Raw genomic sequence first — 20,923 nt, forward strand, 5'->3', positions numbered from 1 at the left:
GTACCCACTTCTCTTCCAGTATTACCCTTATTTACATGATTCTCCTTAATTTTTATAATTATTACAGCCTTTGTGATATTTATTTCTCATGTGTATCTCTGTGTCAAATTCAATTTTACCAATAAATGATGTTATAGTAACAAAATTAGAAAAAGAGTTTACATGAAAATAAAATGAGACAATAAAGCCTTACATAAACCTACATTTAAAAACATCAACCAAGTTTACAAAATTTGAAGTTATTTTCTAAGAGGCATTTATTTCACAATTGCAAGGGAATGCCTGAGACCATCTGTATATGACTTAAGATGTAGCTGAGTGGTAGAGTAAATGTGCAATATTTCCTTTTATGAAAGATTTATTTTACTCTCTTTATATGGATATTCTGCTTGCATGCATGTATATGCACCACATGCATGCCTGTTGGATACCCTAGAACTGGGGTTATATGTGGTATGAGCCACCATATGGGTACAGAGAATTGATATCAGGTCCCCCACAAGAGCAACTATCTCTCAAACCTTTTACATTTTAAAACTTACACATCAGACACCTTTTTGACAGCCTTTCCCACAATTAACAGCAAACTATAACTGTATAGAACCTTTGTTAATAGGCTAAATCTTTAAAAGTTTTATTTATTGTGTATGAAATGAACACTCTTTAAACTCTGTGTATACATTGATGAGTAATTACCATTCTTACTCCAAACTACTTTTCCTAATGCATCTACAGTGACACTATAAATTATATTGCAGCTACATTATCTTTCAAATGAGTATATTATATGTATAATCATGACCCCCTTTCTTTGTAAATACAACCCTTCTACTTGAAATTCTGAAATACATTTTTTACTCAATTAACACCAAATTTTGTTTTTAGGATCCAAATGAAATCTAAGACAATATATCATTGGCCAAGTTCAATGATATGTAATGTTTCACTGAGTGGTAGGAACAAGAGAATGAGCTAGAAAAAGGACTTTATGGGTGCTGGAAACTTTTGACATCGTATTTTTGGTGAAGGTTCCTAGTAGTGTACATAGAGTACATTACATCAAGATTGTTACACTTAGGTGAACACTTAGGTGGTTAGGTTTACTTCAATGCTATTACATAACAGCTGCTGCAAAAGTTAACACACCCATCTTACTATGGAATCACACTCTTGTTTGTCTTGACTAAATAGCAAATAATGGGATTATTGGAAGACAATGTAGATATGTATCTATTTGCTTGGAAACTTTCAGTAGAGAGAAAAATGAAAACATTAATATAGCATTTGAAAAATAGAACATGAACATGATGTTTATATCAAGAATTTAGCTATCAAGTATAAGAGGAAATATTTTTATAATATTTTTGTGGAAATGATAAAATTATGTTAACAGTCAGTGGGTTGCCTTTCTGTCTTAGCAACAGTGTCCTTTGCTTTACAGAAGCTTCTCAGTCTCAGGAGGTCCCATTTATTCAATGAGGCCCTTACTGTCTGTGCTGCTGGGGTTATACGTAGGAAGTGGTCTCCTGTGTCCACGTGTTGTAGAGTACTTCCCACTTTCTCTTCTATCAGGTTCAGTGTGTTCGGACTGATATTGAGGTCTTTAATCCACTTGGACTTGATTTGTGCATGGTGATAGATATGAGTCTATTTTCATTCTTCTACAGATTGACAGAGAAGGAGAGAGAGCATGAGCAAGGAACTCAGGACCGCGAGGGGTGCACCCACACAATGAGACAATGGGGATGTTCTAGTGGGAACTCACCAAGGCCAGCTGGCCTGGGTCTGAAAAAGCCTGGGGTAAAACCAGTCTCGCGGAACATAGCGGACAATGAGGACTACTGAGAACTCAAGAACAATGGCAATGGGTTTTTGATCCTACTGCACGTATTGGCTTTGTGGGAGCCTAAGCAGTTTGGATGCTCACCTTACTAGACCTGGATGGAGGTGGGTGGTCCTTGGACTTCCCACAGGGCAGGGAACCCTGATTGCTCTTTGGGCTGACGAGGGAGGGGGACTTGATGGGGAGGCGGCGGTGGGGAAGAAACAGAAATCTTAAATAAATAAATAAATAAATAAATAAATAAATAAATAAATAAGAAGTACAGACCTAAATAGAAAGCTCTCAACAGAGGAATCTAAAATGGCAGAAAGACACTTAAGGAAATGCTCAACAACCTTAGTCATCAGAGAAATGCAAATCAAAACAACTCCTGAGATTCCATCTTACACCTGTAAGAATGGCCAAGATAAAAAACACTGGTGACAGCTTATGCTGGAGAGGATGTGGGGTAAAGACAACACTCCTCTATTGCTGGTATGAATGCAAACTGGTACAACCCTTTTCAATGTCAGTGTGGCGATTTCTCAGAAAATTAGGAAACAACCTTCCTCAATACCCAACAATATCACTTTTGGGTATATATCCAAAGGATGCTCAATTGTGCCACAAGGACATGTGCTCAACTATGTTCATAGCAGCGTTGTTTGTCATAGCCAGAACCTGGAAACAATCTAAATGCCCCGCAACCAAAAAAAAAAAAAAAAACAGACAAAGAAAATGTGGTCCATTTACACAATGGAGTACTACACAGCAGAAAAAAATTAATGATGTCTTGAAATTGCAGGCAAGTGGATGGAGCTAGAAAACATCATATTGAGTGAGGTAACCCAGATCCAGAAAGACAATTATATGTATTCACCCATAAGTGGTTTTTAAACATAAAGCAAAGAAAACCAGCCTACAATTCACAATCCCAGAGAACCTAGACAACAATGAGGACCTTAAGAGAAACATACATGGATCTAATCTACACGAGAAGTAGAAAAAGACAAGTTCTCATGAGTAAATTTGGAGCATGGGACCATGGGAGAGGGCTGAAGGGGAGGAGAAAGGAAGGGAGCAGAGCAGAGAAAAATGTAGAGCTCAATAAAATCTATTAATAAATTAAAAAATTATGTTAACACCATTTATGTTCTTGTATGAGAAATAAAAGAAGCTAAACACATAAAATATAAAAGATTGACGAGACCTATTCAAACAACTAAATGAAGTAGAGAAACTAAAACAGAGTCTCTGTTTAGGTAAACGTCAAGGAAAAGAAGAGAAAGAAGTAGAACAAAATTGGCAACTGTAAGTTTGTTTATTTCTGTAAAAATAGAATTAATTTTGTGTGTATCTTGAGCCTTCACAGATGACTGTGGAGCTTGATAAATTTCAGAATGTTGGAAATACTGAACACAGACTCATCTGTGATGATCTCACAAGAGTAGGGAGTGTCAGAAACTGAGTCGTATTCTGAGGGGAGTAAGCTTCTGAGAAGATACTTGTGAAATCTTTGGTCAAATGGTATAGCTTCATCCTCTTTGTGCTGATTGCTATTAACTGAAGCTGACAGAGAAAGGAGGTTGCCTGTTGTCTTTTTCTTTTTGCAATTATTGTGTCATTGGTGTCATTTAACAAATGAGAGATTTATTAATCTTGGCATTTTAAATGTCTGCCAATTACTGACATTGAAATGCACAAAGGTTAATGATATATGCTTACTACCTAGGGATTTGGGGAGATCCCCAATTAAACTGTATAAATGTACACACACACACACACACAGTCACTTAGTGACAACAAACAATATCAAGGAAAGGGGAGCTGTGTGTGAAGAATTCTAATGAAGTTATTTCAGGACTATGTGAGTATTGGAGAAAGATGCCATAGATTCAGGCATGGGTGCTGAAACTGACTACCCTGGCACTTGAGAGGAGGAGGCAAAAGGGCCATGCTTCCTCAGCTACATGGCAAATTAGAGGCCATCCTGGAGAACTTGAGACTATGCCAGTCAACTCCACCAACTAACCCAACAGGAAAGATGTGCTGGTATTGGTATGCTTCATTTGATTTTGACCTAACTATTTAAAGAATTAGCTCACTTGCCTCTACCTGCACATTTGTAAGTAGAAATTAATTAAATTAATTAAAAGATATTTTAGATATTTTGGATAACATGGGGATCTTTTCTTTTGGGCTATTGTGTATTATGCAATATATGGTTAAGAGGACTGAAATAGTGTAGTAAGAACAGTGATACATTATAAAATAAGATGTCCTTAAAAATTGGATAATAACAAATTTTCTGATGTTTCAATAGTGGAAACTTAGAAAAACTTACACACAAAAAAAGCAGATTTTAATTGTATTCAAAAGTAAAATTATGGGTTTCAGTTTATTTTAGTCATTGAATTCTTTCTTGGCATTTACAGAATTTGATTACCAGTGCATAAAACATGAATTCACACAGGCACAGATATACCAGTGGAAATCAATACAAAATATCACCTGGAGGAACTGGCAGTCATTAAGTAGTTGGTTAAAGTTGATGGTAGGCACCACTGGTGAATTTATGTGAGGAGTTCTTACTCATCCACTTTAGCTCCAGGTCTTGATAGACAACAGAGGGTGGAAAAGATAGCTAAGAAATCTCATACTTCCTTGACCTTACTGTTACAGTTTTCAGAATCATCAGCTATGATATGATGCATGGTAAGACAGTTCTTTTTGCCAAGAAGACCACATTTCAATTTAAAATATCAGTTAACTTTCGATGTGTGTGTTCTAGTCCCGATGTTAGTTGTATTTGTGGAGTTGAAAGGACAGGGATCTTTGTAGCTCACACCGTGTAAAGTACAGTGGCTCTTCCATCAGCTTCTAGCTGTGCTGGAACTTTGCACTGACATCACCAACACAGCCCAGTCCAAGCTTCAGACCACCCAGGTTTAGTTTTCTCTCTACAGATCTTAAAGTGGGAATAACAAAATTTATTTTAGTAAAAATATAATTTAGAAGTTTTAAGACTACTTTATACAGAGACAATTAATATTCCCCTTTTATTTTCAAAGTATTACAGAATTGTAGAGTTTATTGGAATTCTATTGAATATAGATAAGGAAGTTGTCATTAACTACTTTGGGACTGTAAGTACAATAGTATATTATGCAATTATCTGTGAAAATATAACTAAAATGTGCAATATTCTGAGTTATGTAAACACAGATTTTTAGTCTGTACAATGCTGCTCGTGTGAATTTAAAAGGGAACATATGGACAAGTACATGTAAGGAACATATGGAGAAGTACATGGGTGGAAAGTACATGGGTGGAACGTATGGAGAAGTACATGGTGGGTTTAAAATTAGGAAAAAGAAGGTAGAAGTGATGGAATTATAATCTCAAGAAATAAAAATATTAAAAGATGCATTAATTTAAATCACCCCCATTTTAGGAAAAATAATAAAAGAAAATTAAACACGGGGGGAAACAACTGTTTATTGTGTCTGAGAAAGCTTGACAGCATTTGAATTATGAAGAAAATATGACAAAGATGAAATAAAAAACAGACCATAAAGCTCCCGAATCTGATCTATTTGTCAAGCAAAATTTTCTGTCAGGGCAAAGAACACCCCAGACGCCATCTTACTTCTTTTGAGTACCCTTAGTTATCACTCCGTTTTCTTCCAGTAGACATTGGTTACATGTTGTAATATGCTATTTCAGAATTCTAAGGTTCATCAGGTGGAGACCCTACTATCTCTTGTAAGAACTGGGATTTCAGAAGTAAGATACATAAGTAACCTCTATTAAGTTACTATGTGATTCTAAAACCCAGAAGGGATAAATAAGAATTACTTGATTTAATTAAGAAATTGGCACCATTAAAATACAGTGCACAGAATGCTAAAAACTAAGAAAATAAGTGAAAGCAGAAATGCACAGGAATTAGCATACGGCACAAGGTGTTACCTGTATTCCAACCATAACCACACGGTGACTGCTAGTGAGAAGAATCTGGGATGCACATCTCTCTGTCTCCAGGTGCCTCTTTTGGGGGACTTTTCTTCTCATCTATTACAAAGAATCTGTCATTTCCCTCTGTTTGTTTTACTCTTCAACATTCCAAAGACTGTTCTGGTTTTGAGAACGTCAGACTTTTAATTAATTTTCCTATATTTAGTTTAAGAATTCTTCCACATACTGATCTTTTGGAGAGAATATTTCACTGAATATGTGATAAGAAAGGGGAGTATCCTTAATATATAGATGATGAAACTGGAACTCAGGTTTAAGCACATTTTCGAAGCGGGAAGTGGGCTTCAAGTGCTGGTAGCCAGACCCTATTACTGATTATTTTTTCAGATCTTTGTTTTAAACACTCATTGAAAACAAGGCAGATAATCTAATAACCATGCAGTGTGGGAAGTGTAATACATTGTTTGACTTTAAACTGTTAGGCAATTCCTGAATGAGAAAAGGAAGCTTCTCTACCTCCTGGCACAGCCAGGCGTAGGAGTCAGACGTGTCGTGCAGCTCTTCCGGCATTTCTCCACACTGCTTTCCCAGATACCATGTGCAAACAGCAAAACAAAATGCTTTTCACATTGTTTACACAACCAGTACTTACGGCTCTTTAAAACTCAATCCATTCACTGGTGGTGGTGCTGAGGAGCAAGAAACAGGAGCTCAGTGATTTGTCACCCCTGTTTATGAAAGAATTTGTGCCCCAGTGTAATTTTGTTCCCACATAAATGCACATAATACAAAAACAAAGCCTGAACTTAACTGACAGAGTTCACATAACTGCCAACCATGGAGAAAACAGAACAGTTCTCCATTGATATTTCATAACATCTTCCCTTCAGAGGATCCTGATATGAATAGATGAAAATCTTTTATGGAAGATATTGGGGTCAGTGTTTATATATGAAAAGACTGGAGAAATTCTAAATATTTCTAAATAGACTGATAAATAAACCTGTAATTAAAGTGATGTAAAAGTTTTAAAATAATTTGATCTCCCAAAAATTATATTCAAAGATCTTCAAGGAGCTTTGTTTTTTTATTTTAAATTACTTGTTTTCGAACCCATATTTAATTCTTTACTCACTTGATACAAGTATAATTCTCAAATTACCATAAAATTTCCCTTAAAAGTTTACAATGAGCAAAATATTTTCATTTCATGTACATTTACATACAATTTTATTACTTAACTACTGTGTTCTAATAAGCTTTCACGAGTCTCTGAAAACAATGGTATTATTATATGGTAAAAAATTTAAGTCAAAACTCCTAATGCTGCCAGATATATGTTTGGTGCCTCTGACAAGAGACCATAGCCAACTAGGAGCCTTCTGAAGTTCTGATTAAAAACACCAATGCCTTGGGCTCACATACCTGACACGTCTCAGAGCTACCCCAAGGGATGAATGTAAATTGGGAAGAGCTAACACCTTGTTCCTCAAGGAACCAGCAAACAGAATCCCAACTGTCCATAGCAGATCTGAGCTACTGTTTCCATCCCCTACAGCAGAGATTTTACATAAGAAACAATGCCTTGTCTTCTCTAGAGTAAAAATCATAAAGCAGAGTAAAAATATCAATGGTCTTGTGAGTGGTGTACAAACTGACCTGAGTCTTGTGCTTTCTGTTCTCTTGCATAGAGCTGTGGGCTTCAGTACCTCCACTGGGACCTCAGACTAGTTTATTGAGAATCCACACCAACCCCCCGAGCCACTCTGCCACAGTGAATCACCTAAATTCTTTGTTGATGTGTGACTTGCATTGGATAGCTGGGAAAGTTCCAATAATATCCATATATTCTTGAAAATCTAAACTATAATATACTTATGACAATTAAGTTTCCTATATCAAGAGTCTGATGGTAGGAGAGCCAAATTTTGGTTCTTAAAAATAAGGCTTTTTACAGTAGAGGATTTGATATGATCTCTAGTTGGAAGAACTTCCACTCTCGAAACCAGAATGTCTTGATAAGAGACAGTGCTCACATTATACATACTTTGTCCTAGAAGAATCTCATGTAAACTGCCTCTTGTCTACAACAGGTAATGTATCCTCAACAGGGGTTAAAGAGGAAAACATTCACAGCCAAGTCACCAAACACAACTGAAATAGCCAATAGTAACTTAAAGACTTCACATATGACATTGTGAGGTTGACTTGCAGTCAGAGAAGAAACTTGTTCATGAATTCTCTGTAAGTTCTAACTTAATTTTGCATTTTTAAATTGAAACTGGAATGTAAAAATCCTCTTAATACCACATACTTTACTCACTTTCCAGCATTCTATTAAGGAACAATCAAATCCTCATTCACTGAAGGAACATTGTGTTTTATCAGTCCCTTTTATAATTACAATTATTACACTGAGAAACAACAGATTTCTCAATAAATTGATGAAATAAAGACTGATTCTAACATGATTAAAAATATCTGTCCAAATTTTTCCCAGTGCTCAGAAAACTTTCCTAGGGGAAGAATGGCTCATAGATAATGCTCCCGTGGGATCACTGATTAGGTAAAGAGACAACTCAGAATTTTTTTTCAATTTCATGACTAAAGGTTGCCGTCTAGAAATAGAGAAAGAACAGATAGATAAAACGTCCAAGCAAATCAGCCTGAAGGCCCAGAAGAGGCACAGCAGTTTTACCTCTTTCATGGAACTACTGAAGGTTTCATGTGAGCGTTTGCTTCTGCTACTGTGACAAGCATCATAGACCTTTCATCAGGCTCTGAACAAAGAACCCCTGGAGGCCATGGTTTCTATTCAAAATTTGCTATGGTTGAATGCTAGTGACTGACGAAGAGTGAGCTTAATTAAAGACATAAATGTTTTCACTTCCCTCCCAAGCTCTCTTTCTCAGATATCATGATCAGTGAGTGGCAAGACACAGAACGATGAGCTCAGTGGCAACCAACAACATGTCATATCTCAACCCTAGAACTGTAATTTTGACTGGAATCCCCGGACTAGAGCATGTGCAGTTTTGGATTGGATTTCCGTTCTTCGCAGTGTGTCTAGTGGCTCTTTTGGGAAATATTGTTTTATTGATCATCATCCCAGCTGAGCGTAGCTTGCACCAGCCCATGTATATCTTCCTGGCTGTGCTGGCAGCTACAGATATAGGACTCTGTGCAGCAATTGCTCCCAAGATGTTGGCCATCTTTTGGTTCAGAGCTTATTCTATGGTCTTTGATGCCTGCCTAACTCAGCTATTCTTCATCCATACTTTACAGTGCATGGAGTCTGGTATTCTCTTGGCAATGGCTTTTGATCGCTACATTGCCATCTGTGACCCTCTGAGACACACATCTGTCCTTACGCCTTCAGTTCTGCGTCGTATGATAGTGGTGGTGGTAACTCGAGCAGTAATACTAGTAGGTCTGTTACCAAGTCTTATAAAAAGACTGCATCTTTTTCATTCTGTTCAGATTGCCCACTCTTATTGTGAACACATGGCTGTGGTGAAGCTTGCAGCAGATGATGTACAAGTCAATAAAATATGTGGTCTTTTTGTGGGCTTTAGCATTCTGGGATTTGATATGACTTTTATCCTCATATCTTATGCACTGATTTTCCAGGCTGTTTTTCATCTTCAACAGAAAGAGGGACGGATCAAAGCCTTTAACACCTGTACAGCTCATATTTTTGTTTTTCTAGAGTTTTATATCCTTGCCTTTTTCTCCTTTTTCAGCCACCGTTTTGGTCATGTTGTTCCTTCAACCCATATTCTTCTGTCTACCATCTACCTCCTCCTGCCTCCTGCTCTCAACCCTATTGTGTACGATGTAAAAAATATGGTCATTCGTAGGCGGGTGGAACAGATCTTTCTTCTAAATCGTGGATGTCAGCAGTGATCTGGTAGATACTGCCTTGCAGAAAAGGCTGTTGCTTTCTGGAGATGGGGGAGGTTTCTGCTCTGTGCTCATTGTAGGGCTTTCATATCCTCATAACGGACCAGGACAGAATTCATTCCCACAATTACAAGTGGATTGAAATAAAAAGTCTTCAGAATAAGATTTACATCAGATCCCCATCTCTGAAATATTTCATATCAAATATAGAACTAATATTTCCTTTGTTTTAATTAGGTTCAATCTGCAGTACATGTAGTTTTTGATTAAGAATAAAAGTATTAGTTATTTGTTGTTTGTGCAAGGAAAAAATTTTAATATATCATCTCATATATGGTTCATTTTAGTTGTCAATTACATTGTATCATTTATATTTTGCATTTTGTCCAATTCAATTAAAATAATAAAAATAAATTAAAATTTAATAGAATCAATACCCACTTTGATTATTATGGTATTAATTAACTATTGAGATTTTTATTGATTTCTAAAAAAGTTTTTGTTTACTTGTAACTTAATCATTGCCATCAGAACATGCTAATATTTGCATTTTGTTCCATTATAACCTTTATGCTGTACTATGTGGCTTTGTAATTAACATGTTTATTATTTATTGTATTGTTCATGTGTGTGTGTAAATGATCAGTTTATAATTTAACTTAAGGGATTAGAAAGTTTGCTCAGTGGTTATAAGCACGTTTTACTCTTGCAAAAGACCCTGGTTTGGTTCCTATCATACACATTGTGATTTACACCCACATATCACTTCAGTTCCGGAAAAATCTCACACCTTTTTCTGAACTCTTTGGGCAGGAAGTATGTACTTGTTGCAAATTTATATATGAAGAAAAAACATTCATACACAAATAAAAAATACATAACTGAAAGTAAATACATTGAAATTCAAATGAGTAATTAATAGACAAAATCTCAAATAGAGAAACAGCGATATCTCTCCAGAAAAAAAAAATAAATCACTGACATAAAGAAATGAAATTATAAACTAAATTCTATATGTTGCATAAGGATAAAACATATTTTAATAAACATGTGCCAACAAAAATCAATTATATACACTTATTACACTTCCTGGTGGATATAAGTTTTAAAACTGTTCTCTAAGTGAACTTGACTCCTGTTCTAAAGGTGGAAATACATGCCTGTAGTATTGTGAAGATGTAAGCACATGCTTAGCACCATGGGCATGAAGATGGAATTCACTGCAGTTGTCTATCTAAATCAGCGAAGCTTCAAACTGACTTCTAAATGTTTAAATATATATAGACAACTTTTGTGTCAGTCTCAATAAGAGAAGTTTCTCTTTGCTGTGAAAGACACTGAATGCAGAGACACACGGATGTTCAAATCCCATAATAAGTGATTCCTGAAGGCTCATTCCTGAACAAAACATGTGTATAACCTAACTAACATACAGGGGATATTGAGGAAGAGGGGATACAAAAATTTAAGAGCAAGAAGTTAGGGAGAAGGGCTGCAAAATGTCATCTTTGGGAATGATATAGCCATTGTATTTATAAATTGATAGTAGCTATGGCTACCTATACTGGGAAGACACATGAGTCATCACATATGGGCACATATGGGCACTATCCCTTTCTGCTGAACTGTCATCTACTTACATATTCTGGGAGAGGAGGGATCATCGCTATTACCTATGTACTCTCTGGTGAGTCCACCAGATTCCAATAGTTAATTATGAACCTATGGTCAAACTAATGGCCTTTGCTAAACCCAGCACATCACAAATAAAATAAAAACACTTGAATGTAAGAAAGGTATTTCAGGAAAGAGGGCTATTGGAGGGAGATGATAGAAGATGGTGGATGAGAATAACCTGAATGAACTAAAGAATGAATTTAATGAATAAAAATTATAAGTCATTCTCTCATTAAAAACATCTAAATCTTATATGGTAAAGCTGTCTACTTTCTCCATAGCCATCATATATAGTACATGATTTTCTAGATAGAGCAATAAGATAATTAAAGGTGATTAAGAGGATAAAAATTAGGAAGAAGCCAAAATATTATTTGCAGACAATATTATAGTATATACAAGCAACCCTAAAAATTCTACCAGAGAACTTCTACAACTTATAAACACTTTCAGCAATGACTGGATAAAGATTAAAGAAACAAAACAAAACAGAATCCTACTGCATACAAAGATAAGTGAACTAAGACAGAAATTAGAGAAACAACATCCTTCATAATAGCCACACACAGTATAAAATATCTTGGGGTAACCCTAATTAACCAAGTGAAAGACTTGTAGGACAAAACTTAAGGAAAACCTGAGGAAAGAAATTGAAGAAGATATCAGAAGATGGATCAGTAGAATTAACATAGTAAAAATGATCATCCCACCAAAAGCAATCTACAGATTCAATGCAATCCTTATCAAAATTCCAACACAACTCTTTATGGACCCTTGAAATGCCAACACTCTATTTCATATGGGAAAAAAAAAAACAGGATAGCTAAAACAATCCTGAACAATAAAGAACTTCCAGAAGTATCACTATTCCTGATTTAAAGTTGTACTACAGAGCTAGAGTAGTAAAAAAATGTATATTGGTATAAAAACATATATTGCTCAATGAAATCAAATTGAAAAAGTGGACATAAATCCACACATCTATGGATAGAGGTGATAAAGAAATACACGCTGGATAAAAGAAACTGTCTTCAACAAATGGTACTGGTCTAACTGTAGAAGAATGCAAATCCATATTTATCACCCTGCACACACTCAAGTGCACATGAAGCAAATACCTCAACATGGATCCGGACACACTGAACCTGATAGAGGAGAAAGAAGAAAATAGCCTTTAAAGCAATGGCACAGGAAAAGACTTCTGAACAGACATAGTTAGCACAGAAACTAAGACGGACTCAAAGCGGGGTCACTGAAGACTGAAGCAGCAACCACAAAGCCTACATGGATCTGTTGTAGGTTCTGTGCATACATGCTGTGGTTGTTTAGCTTGGGGGTTTTGTAGGACTTCTAGCAGTAAAAGTAGGGTTGCCTCTGACTCCTTTGCCTATTCTTTGGACCCCATTCCTGCTACTAGGCTGCTTTGTCCAGCCTTGATATGAGGGTCTGTGTGTGACCTGTCTCATTGCATCTCATTATGCCGTGTTGTTTGGTTGATAGCACTGGGAGGCCTTCTCTTTTCTGAATAGAAACAAAGTGTGCTTGGGGGAGTTGGTAGGTGGGGGTAGGATTGGGAGGGATAAAAGCAGGGGACACTGGAATAGTGATATATTGCATGAAAGAAGAATAAAAAAGAAAAAAAGAAAATCAGCTTTCATATAGTCTAACTTATCATCTTCCCTGGGTAATTCTATTAATTGATTTATCAAAAGAGACTATGAATCGCAGAATAGTTTCAGAAAATGCAACATTAGTACATTAAAAAGATTGTATATTGAATTTGAAGGAATTTGAACAATTCACGAAAGATTCTGTGACAAAATCTTTGGCTGACTTCACTGTTAGTAGAGAATATCAGAAATTCTCCCTACCACTGGAAGCAATTAAAAGGCATTTGATTTCCACCATTTCCACTACAAAGTGTGTTTGCAAACTTGGTATAGTAAGGCAGTAGGCAAGGATGTAGAAAGGAAAGAAGACACAAAGCTGTTTCTATTTACCAGTAGCATTGTTCCTCAGCTATAACGAGGGGTGGAGAGTGACACGGAAAGAGGCAACGGGAGTCGAGGGCACATTCTCAAGTGGAGTTCAGAAGAGGTGGACGTATGCAACGCTTTAGTGCTGAGACAAGGCGTACTCCCCTTTACTCTTGAAACCGCAAATACTATAATACTTTGAGAGAAATTTAGTAATACAGTAGTAGTTTTCAGGGGTACATGACTAAAAACTCTAGTGACACTGTATTTTATAACATAAGTAGTAATTTCTTTCATTTTGCTTTAAAAGTGGCCATAGGCAAGAAGGTTGGTCAAAAACAACAGTAACTTTATGTAATCATGTATGTATGTATGTATGTATGTATGTATGTATGTATGTATGTATTCTAGGCAAACAGAGATCAGGGTGCAGAGATCAGGTCCTGGGCGCTCCACTGGTGTACTCACATAAATAAATTACTGTTATTTTTGGGGCAGGGAAACAAAGTGGTCAAACCCAAGATTAATCTATCAATCAATTTCTAGTTGTTTTTAAACTTTTCTCTTTCTTGATATTTTAATTATTGACACTTTGAATTCTATGAATGATACACATATGGTATGCTATAGTTTGGAATATGTCTTGACAAAATTATTTGGCAAAGTATACAGGGTTTAATATAATTTTTCTTTAATATTAACTAAAGGACATTTATTTGCTTATTTAGAGAAAAATGGAAGCAAGAACCTGTAATAAAGTCTTTATGTTTGCGTATCTTAAAAATAAATTCTTTGTTTTCCTATTTTACATGTTTCCTATGGCTTCTGATTGTTGTTTTCCAGATTCTAAATTGTCTCAGGTCTATCAGGTTACAGCAGCGACCCACAATTTCCTCTTATAAAACTCTTGTTGATTAGAAATAGCTTCCTATGAGGTAGATACTCGTGCAAGGGCTGTACAACTTCAAGTAATGACAGATTTTCCAAACAAACTAGAGATAGATATCAGAAATGTAGCAGCCTTCCTCCAGGGACCAGGTTAAAATATGGACCTGGGAACAGGTGAATTCTAAGAAAAGCCAAGAAGAGGCTGGAAGCAGATGATGCAAGGTGGTAAGATATTAATTTCTTTCCAATTTTAAACTGCATCAGAGAATATCTGTTCCATCTGGCTACTTTTCTGTCTGGGTAAGTGTCTTCTCCATGTATTAAGACCTCATATACCTAATTTATGGTTGTAGCCAATTTTAAAAGGAAGCAAACCAATAAAAATGAGCATCAGACAATTTCATCACGAGTGTGTTGATAATTGATATTCCTCTACCAGGAGCCAGTTTTCTTTCCTGAACCCAGGACTTTTGTTTTTTTAACAGTACGTGTTGTGGATTAAACTCACATGTAGATAAGAAAAACATTTAGAGATAAAAGAGATAGAAGGTAATTTTGCATCATTGTTTCAATTGAACGTGAAGATGACATAATAGATATGCTATTAACTAGTACTAAGGTAAGGTGAGAATAAGATTATTGAGGTATCTTTCAACCAAATCTTGCCCAATATTAGTTATTAAAAATTTAAAATAGAGACTATCTGTGTCCTCTCTCCCTCCTCTCTCTGTCTCTGTCTCTTTCTCTGTCTCTGTCTCTTTCTCTGTCTCTGTCTCCACAAATAGTTTGAGCAGAACAGCTGGCAGTATGTGAAGAGAGAGTCAAAGATTGGAGCCTCCTACTTTCCTTAGCTCTCTATCTAATTCTGGTTTCTGAGCAGTCACAGGTCACATCTCATTCTTGAAATCCAGATTATCTGGGAAATATATGTTGCTCAAAATAGGTGATTTTTCTGATACACAAAATTATAAACACCTATTGAAAATATTATATGTTTATATACCACAATTTTATATATTATACTATATAGAAGAAATCAGTTATGATTTCTGCATTATTATTGATTATGGTGAGACCGGAGCTAATTTTGCCTTGTGTTCTTAGATCATCACAATCAGTTTTAAAATAATGATCTCATATGAAATTTCTTTATGCAGTTTCTTTACATTTTGCCTCAACAACTTGTACCCTATTCATAAAACATTTATAGTTTTGTTTGTAATCACCTTTAAGTAATTTTCCATTTCTACTGCCAATCTCACTTCAAACCAGTATTTGAATGATTTTATTATATAAATTTTTTCAATATTTTAATCAAATCCCTTTAGTTTCTTGGTATAATCTCATGGTTTCTGTTGCTAGAGAAACTCATATAGAAATATTTATTCATTTTCATCAACTACTGAAATATTTCATATTCTGTGATACTGAAGAATTTAAGTTTATGCTTGCATTTGTTTTAATGTGCTTACTACTATGAGCAATATATTATTTTCATACAGTTTCAACACAGTAGATTCTCATTTCCTTCCAATAAAAAGTACTTCAAAATTCTATTTAGAATTATTCTCCTTATTTAATGTTTCTACCTATCTATGACTAATCATAGAGAAAGTAGAATAAAAATTATATATAACTTTATTTTCATAAAGTGATTGGTGAAAAAATTTAAAAGACAAGAGAGTAGATTTGGTGGGTTTTAATTTTTGACAAAGACAGAATTAGTAAGTTTTGAAAAAGAAAAATTTAAACAACTTATGAGGAAGAGAAGCTCAATGGTGTTAGAAATTATTTCAACTGTCAACTGGTAACAATTAAATGAGTGAAACAAAATAAATTACACTGAACTCCACAGCAAAATTTAGAGTGCCACTGCTTTGCTGCACATGAGGCTCATTAGCATAGTAAGTTTGCTTGAGCATGTGTCAGCAGAGGCTGCACAGCATTCTCGGTTTAGCATTCTCCTTTGGTGTGAGAAGTCATTCTGTATATGTGCTCTTTTCATTGGTTAAGGAATAAAGAAACTGTGTTGGCCTGCAACAGGGCAGAATAGAGCTAGGCGGGAAAACTAAACGAAATGCTGGGAGAAAGAAGGCAGAGTCAAGAAGAAGCTATGTAGCCGCCTCAAGAGACAGACACCGGATGCCAGACAGAACCTTACCAGCAGGCCACAACCACATAGAGGTACACAGATGAATAGAAATATGTTAATTTAGAACGTAAGAGCTATCTAGAAATATACTTTAGCTATTGCTAAAGCAGTATTGCAAATAATATAGTTTCTGTGTGATTATTTAGGGTCTGGGTGGTTGGGAAACAGATGAGAAGCCTCTTCATACAGATTCCTTTCTTAGCTGATGGTTCTGTTTGGCTTCATTGACCTTTTCTCTGTGTTTTAAACTCCTGCTGTCCTCTAAGATAGGTGAGTACTTACATCATTACCAGATCACAAGACAGATAATTTATAATATGACTTTGACACAGTGACCCTTAACGTTGTCTGAAATCTATATTGAGTTTGAAGATGAACATGAAGAGTCACATTTGCATTCTTTGAGACCAGCTGGGATGACTTTAGAAGCTCACAGAATCAACACAATTAGACAATTAATATTAATTTATACAGTATCTAGAAGATAAACATTAGGTCATATTCACTGTCTAAAATCAGCACTGGAGTTATAAAAGAATACAGAAGAACAACAGTCTTATAAAATAAGTCAATGCCTTAAGATTTAAAGGCACATGGCCATACTTCCATATTCCTTATTCATATAAGATTATGAGAAGAAGTGTGAGTGTACTCCTTCTCTTTCACATTCATCAGTTTTGTCCGATTAGGTGTTAAGATCAGTGGTGAGCAAAGCATCCATCAGCCTCATGGGATACAACAACTTGTCATATCTGAACCCAAGGACAGTGATTCTGATTGGCATTCCTGGACTGGAGCATGTGCAGTTTTGGATTGGATTTCCCTTCTTTGCTGTATGCCTTGTGGCCTTGCTGGGAAACCTCTTCCTGCTAATCATTATCCCCACAGAACGTAGTCTACACCAGCCCATGTATATTTTCCTGGCAGTACTGGCAGCTACTGACCTTGGTCTCTGCTTTGCCATTGCTCCAAAGATGTTGGCCATCTTCTGGTTTGGTTCATGCTCCATGGCTTTTGATGCTTGCCTCGCCCAGCTCTTCTTCATCCATGCTTTGCAAGGAATGGAATCTGGCATCCTTCTGGCCATGGCTTTTGACCGATATGTTGCCATCTGTGATCCTCTGAGGCACACATCTATCCTTACACCTTTATTTCTACTACGAGTGGTTCTAATGGTTGCAGTTCGGGCCACCATACTTGTTGGGATTTTACCTGTTCTCCTTAAGCGACTGCAATGGTTCTGCTCTGTTGTAATTGTTCATTCTTACTGTGAGCACATGGCTGTAGTGAAGCTGGCAGCAGAAGATGTCCATATTAATAAATCATATGGGCTCTTTGTAGCTTTTGCAATTCTAGGTTTTGACATGATATTTGTTTTCATCTCCTACATTTTGATTTTCCAAGCTGTTTTTCGTCTTCCTCAGAAAGAAGCAAGAAGCAAAGCATTCAACACTTGTACAGCTCATATTGTTGTCTTCCTGGAGTTTTATATCCTTGCCTTTTTTTCCTTTTTTAGTCATCGTTTTGGTCATGTATCACCATATGTCCACATCTTATTGTCTACCATCTATCTGCTTCTGCCCCCTGCCCTAAACCCCATTGTCTATGGTGTAAAGACCAAGGAGATCCGCCGATGGGTTATACAAATTTTTGTTCTCAAATCTAATACTCAGTAAAGATCCTTAAAGAATTGTGTGAGAGGAAAATTAGAGAGTTTCCTGTTAAAGTTGTTTATTCTATAAGTGTCTATATTTCTGATTTTTCTAATATAGTAATCTTCCATGAAGAGTCTATATTCCCAAGATAAAATGAGTCTGAACATGGAATAAACACATATAAAAAATATAAATGTATCTTATATTCTCCTATGATCCCTTATCTATGTTTTCTTCTCCATTTTGTTTTTTCTTCTTTCTTGCGTTCTTATACCTATTTTTCATTCCTTCCAACTGAGTTATTTGTGTACTTTCTGTAATACAAAATGGTACGTATTTTTTCCCTGACAATAAACAATGACAGATGGATTATATGATTGATTGTACATTGATGTAAGAATATCGACCAAATTTAATGTAATGTTAGTTAAGGGCTGAGAAGATTTAAGCAATATATTTGGCTTCCCATGTAGAAGCAACTAGTCTAGATGGTAAAGGAATCATACAAGATTTCACGGAGGACATCATGTTAAATGTGATATTAGAATGTCAAACTTTACTTCGGGTGATAAAGTTTTTTTTTAACCATAACATTAATTAAGTTTTAAAATCAATGTCATTAGAACTCATGAAGCTGTGCCGATGTGTGCCTCTGACTTCCATGAGAATTCAGATCATGAAAGGCAGTCTCAACTAAGCAGCCTCATCTTTGTATTCAAAATGTCAAAAGACACATACCATCATGTTGCAGGGTATTATCTACTAACATCTCTACTATCTGTCACATGGTCTTATGTAAATACAAAATATGCATTACATATGAGTAATATGTAATGAGTGATAATAAAATATACATTATAAAAATGCAAGTGCCTTTATCCACTGATCCATTTCAACATCCTAAAGACTAGTACTGTTTACAATGGTCATTGTCTGCATCATTTTGAAACTCACAGTAAACTTACTTTTCATCAAAAGTTAATGAGGAGGTAATGTGAAGAGCTTGAAATTTATACTATTAAACTGAGCAAGTAACATGATGAATATACCTTTATATTTTCTGCTATTATTTTTTCTATAAATTCAGAGCTCTTAGAAACAAATGAAGAAAATGGAGACTAGCCTTTACCTCTTTGTCTCTCTAGTCTCCTTGTCTGTCCTCATCCTCCAAGGACTCTGTGGATTGAGAGCATATATAGCATCTTGGCTTGTACTACATGAGCACAGAAATTTTCTCACTAATGTCTCCATTTACTGTATTGATTCTCTTTTCCTTTGATCATCAACTTAGTGACATACTTTTCTATACAGAAGGAAAGAAAGGTAGATATAATATTTACCTGGAAAGGTGTTCAGCCTAAAAATAGATCATGAACTTAAAGATATGCTACTAAAGCAAACTATAGCAAACATTTTAGCATCAACATATATTTTCTACTTATTCCAATAAAAATCGTATAAGAGGGAGCATTGATCTTTACAGCTTTCTTTTGCTGAAAGCATTTTGAAGTGGTGGCGCATGCCTTTAATCCCAGCACTTAGGAGGCAGAGGCAGGCGGATCTCTGGGTGTTTGAGGCCAGCCTGGTCTACAAGAGCTAGTTCCAGGACAGGCTCCAAAGCCACAGAGAAACCCTGTCTTGAAAAACCAAAAAAAAAAAAAAAAAAAAAAAANAAAAAAAAAAAAAAAAAAAAAAAAAAAAAAAAAAAAAAAAAACCCAAAAAAAGAGAAGAGAACTCCTAATTGCCACAGGGGGTCATAGAACTATGAGGCATTTATCCAATCACCCCTACACCTCCTTGTGGATAGGTGGGTAGTAACATCTTAAAATGCATTTAGAGTATTCATGAGTAAATTTATTCTCCCAAACAGAAAAAGGTCTTACAGAAAGAGTCATAAAATACCTTTGATGCGAACATGGACTTTCTTCAGGCAACTTCTGGAGTAGCCTGAAAGCATATAAGTAGTCTTTAATTTTCCACCTAAAATGTTTTAGGTGGGAGGAATGAACTATATGAGTGGGATAAATTCTTCCAATTTCCCTCATGTCACATAGAAGGTGATAGGGTACATCACATATTTGAGTACTGAGAAATCTACAAATTTGTGGGAAGAAAACTAAAGCACTAAATATTTAGAAAAGCAATGAAAGTTCCACCTTTCAACATATAAAGATTTTGCAAATTACCGTGTTCAGTGAAAACTTGTGTTTTACTCCAGTGTTTACTTCTTTTATTCATTATTTTGCTCTTTTTTTAACTGGAATATAAAGAAAATTCTTAGTTTTCTTTAGAGACAGTGTTGTAATGAAATGCACAACATTAAAAATTAATATTTTAGTTATTAATATGTGTAGCATTGAATGTATTGAATTTATACAACTATGTGAGATCAAGTATATGATGAGGAAAATTTAAAACAAAAAAGTAGCTCTTTAAAGCCACGGTTTCTTCCATTTAATTCCTTTCTTATTTTGACAGTTTCATACATTCATATAGTTAGTGGTAGACTCTCTTCTTCGCCCACCCACCTTGATTTCTCTCTGAAACCCTACTTCCCATCCGGTTCTCCAACTATGATCACTTCTTTTTGTCCCATCCACTGATCTTACAGTCTCTTGCCTGAGCGTGTTTCAGATGTTATTCACTGAAGCAAAGACACTTATTAGTGGTTACACTACTGAAGAAAATGACACCCCCACCAAAAATCCCTTTTGCAACTTATGGCAGCAAACCTGTAGGAAGTAAACTAGCTTCATTTTTTCTTAAGTTCTGTGAGCAAAGTGTGTGATGCCTTCATCAGGACTGTCTTATCATCAGGTTCTGAAGGGAAAGCAAGATCAATAGCTTATATTGATTTGGGGCCTCAGTGTT

The 20,923-nt window shown here is 35.7% G+C and overlaps 2 protein-coding genes across 2 annotated transcripts; both read left to right on the plus strand.

Moving 5' to 3' along the window:
* The first annotated feature begins 8,746 nt into the window (after positions 1-8,746).
* LOC126493920 (olfactory receptor 52A1-like) lies at positions 8,747-9,706 on the plus strand. The gene has a single exon (XM_050131060.1). The coding sequence runs from the start codon at positions 8,747-8,749 to the stop codon at positions 9,704-9,706; it is 960 nt and encodes a 319-aa protein (XP_049987017.1).
* Positions 9,707-17,124: 7,418 nt separating this feature from the next.
* On the plus strand, positions 17,125-18,072 carry LOC126493947 (olfactory receptor 52A1-like). The gene has a single exon (XM_050131087.1). The coding sequence runs from the start codon at positions 17,125-17,127 to the stop codon at positions 18,070-18,072; it is 948 nt and encodes a 315-aa protein (XP_049987044.1).
* Positions 18,073-20,923: the final 2,851 nt, after the last annotated feature.

Source organism: Alexandromys fortis, unplaced genomic scaffold (genome assembly GCF_014885135.2).
Source record: "Alexandromys fortis isolate MF-2015 unplaced genomic scaffold, M_Fortis_MF-2015_v1.1 scaffold_360, whole genome shotgun sequence".
NCBI classification, from domain to species: domain Eukaryota; kingdom Metazoa; phylum Chordata; class Mammalia; order Rodentia; family Cricetidae; genus Alexandromys; species Alexandromys fortis.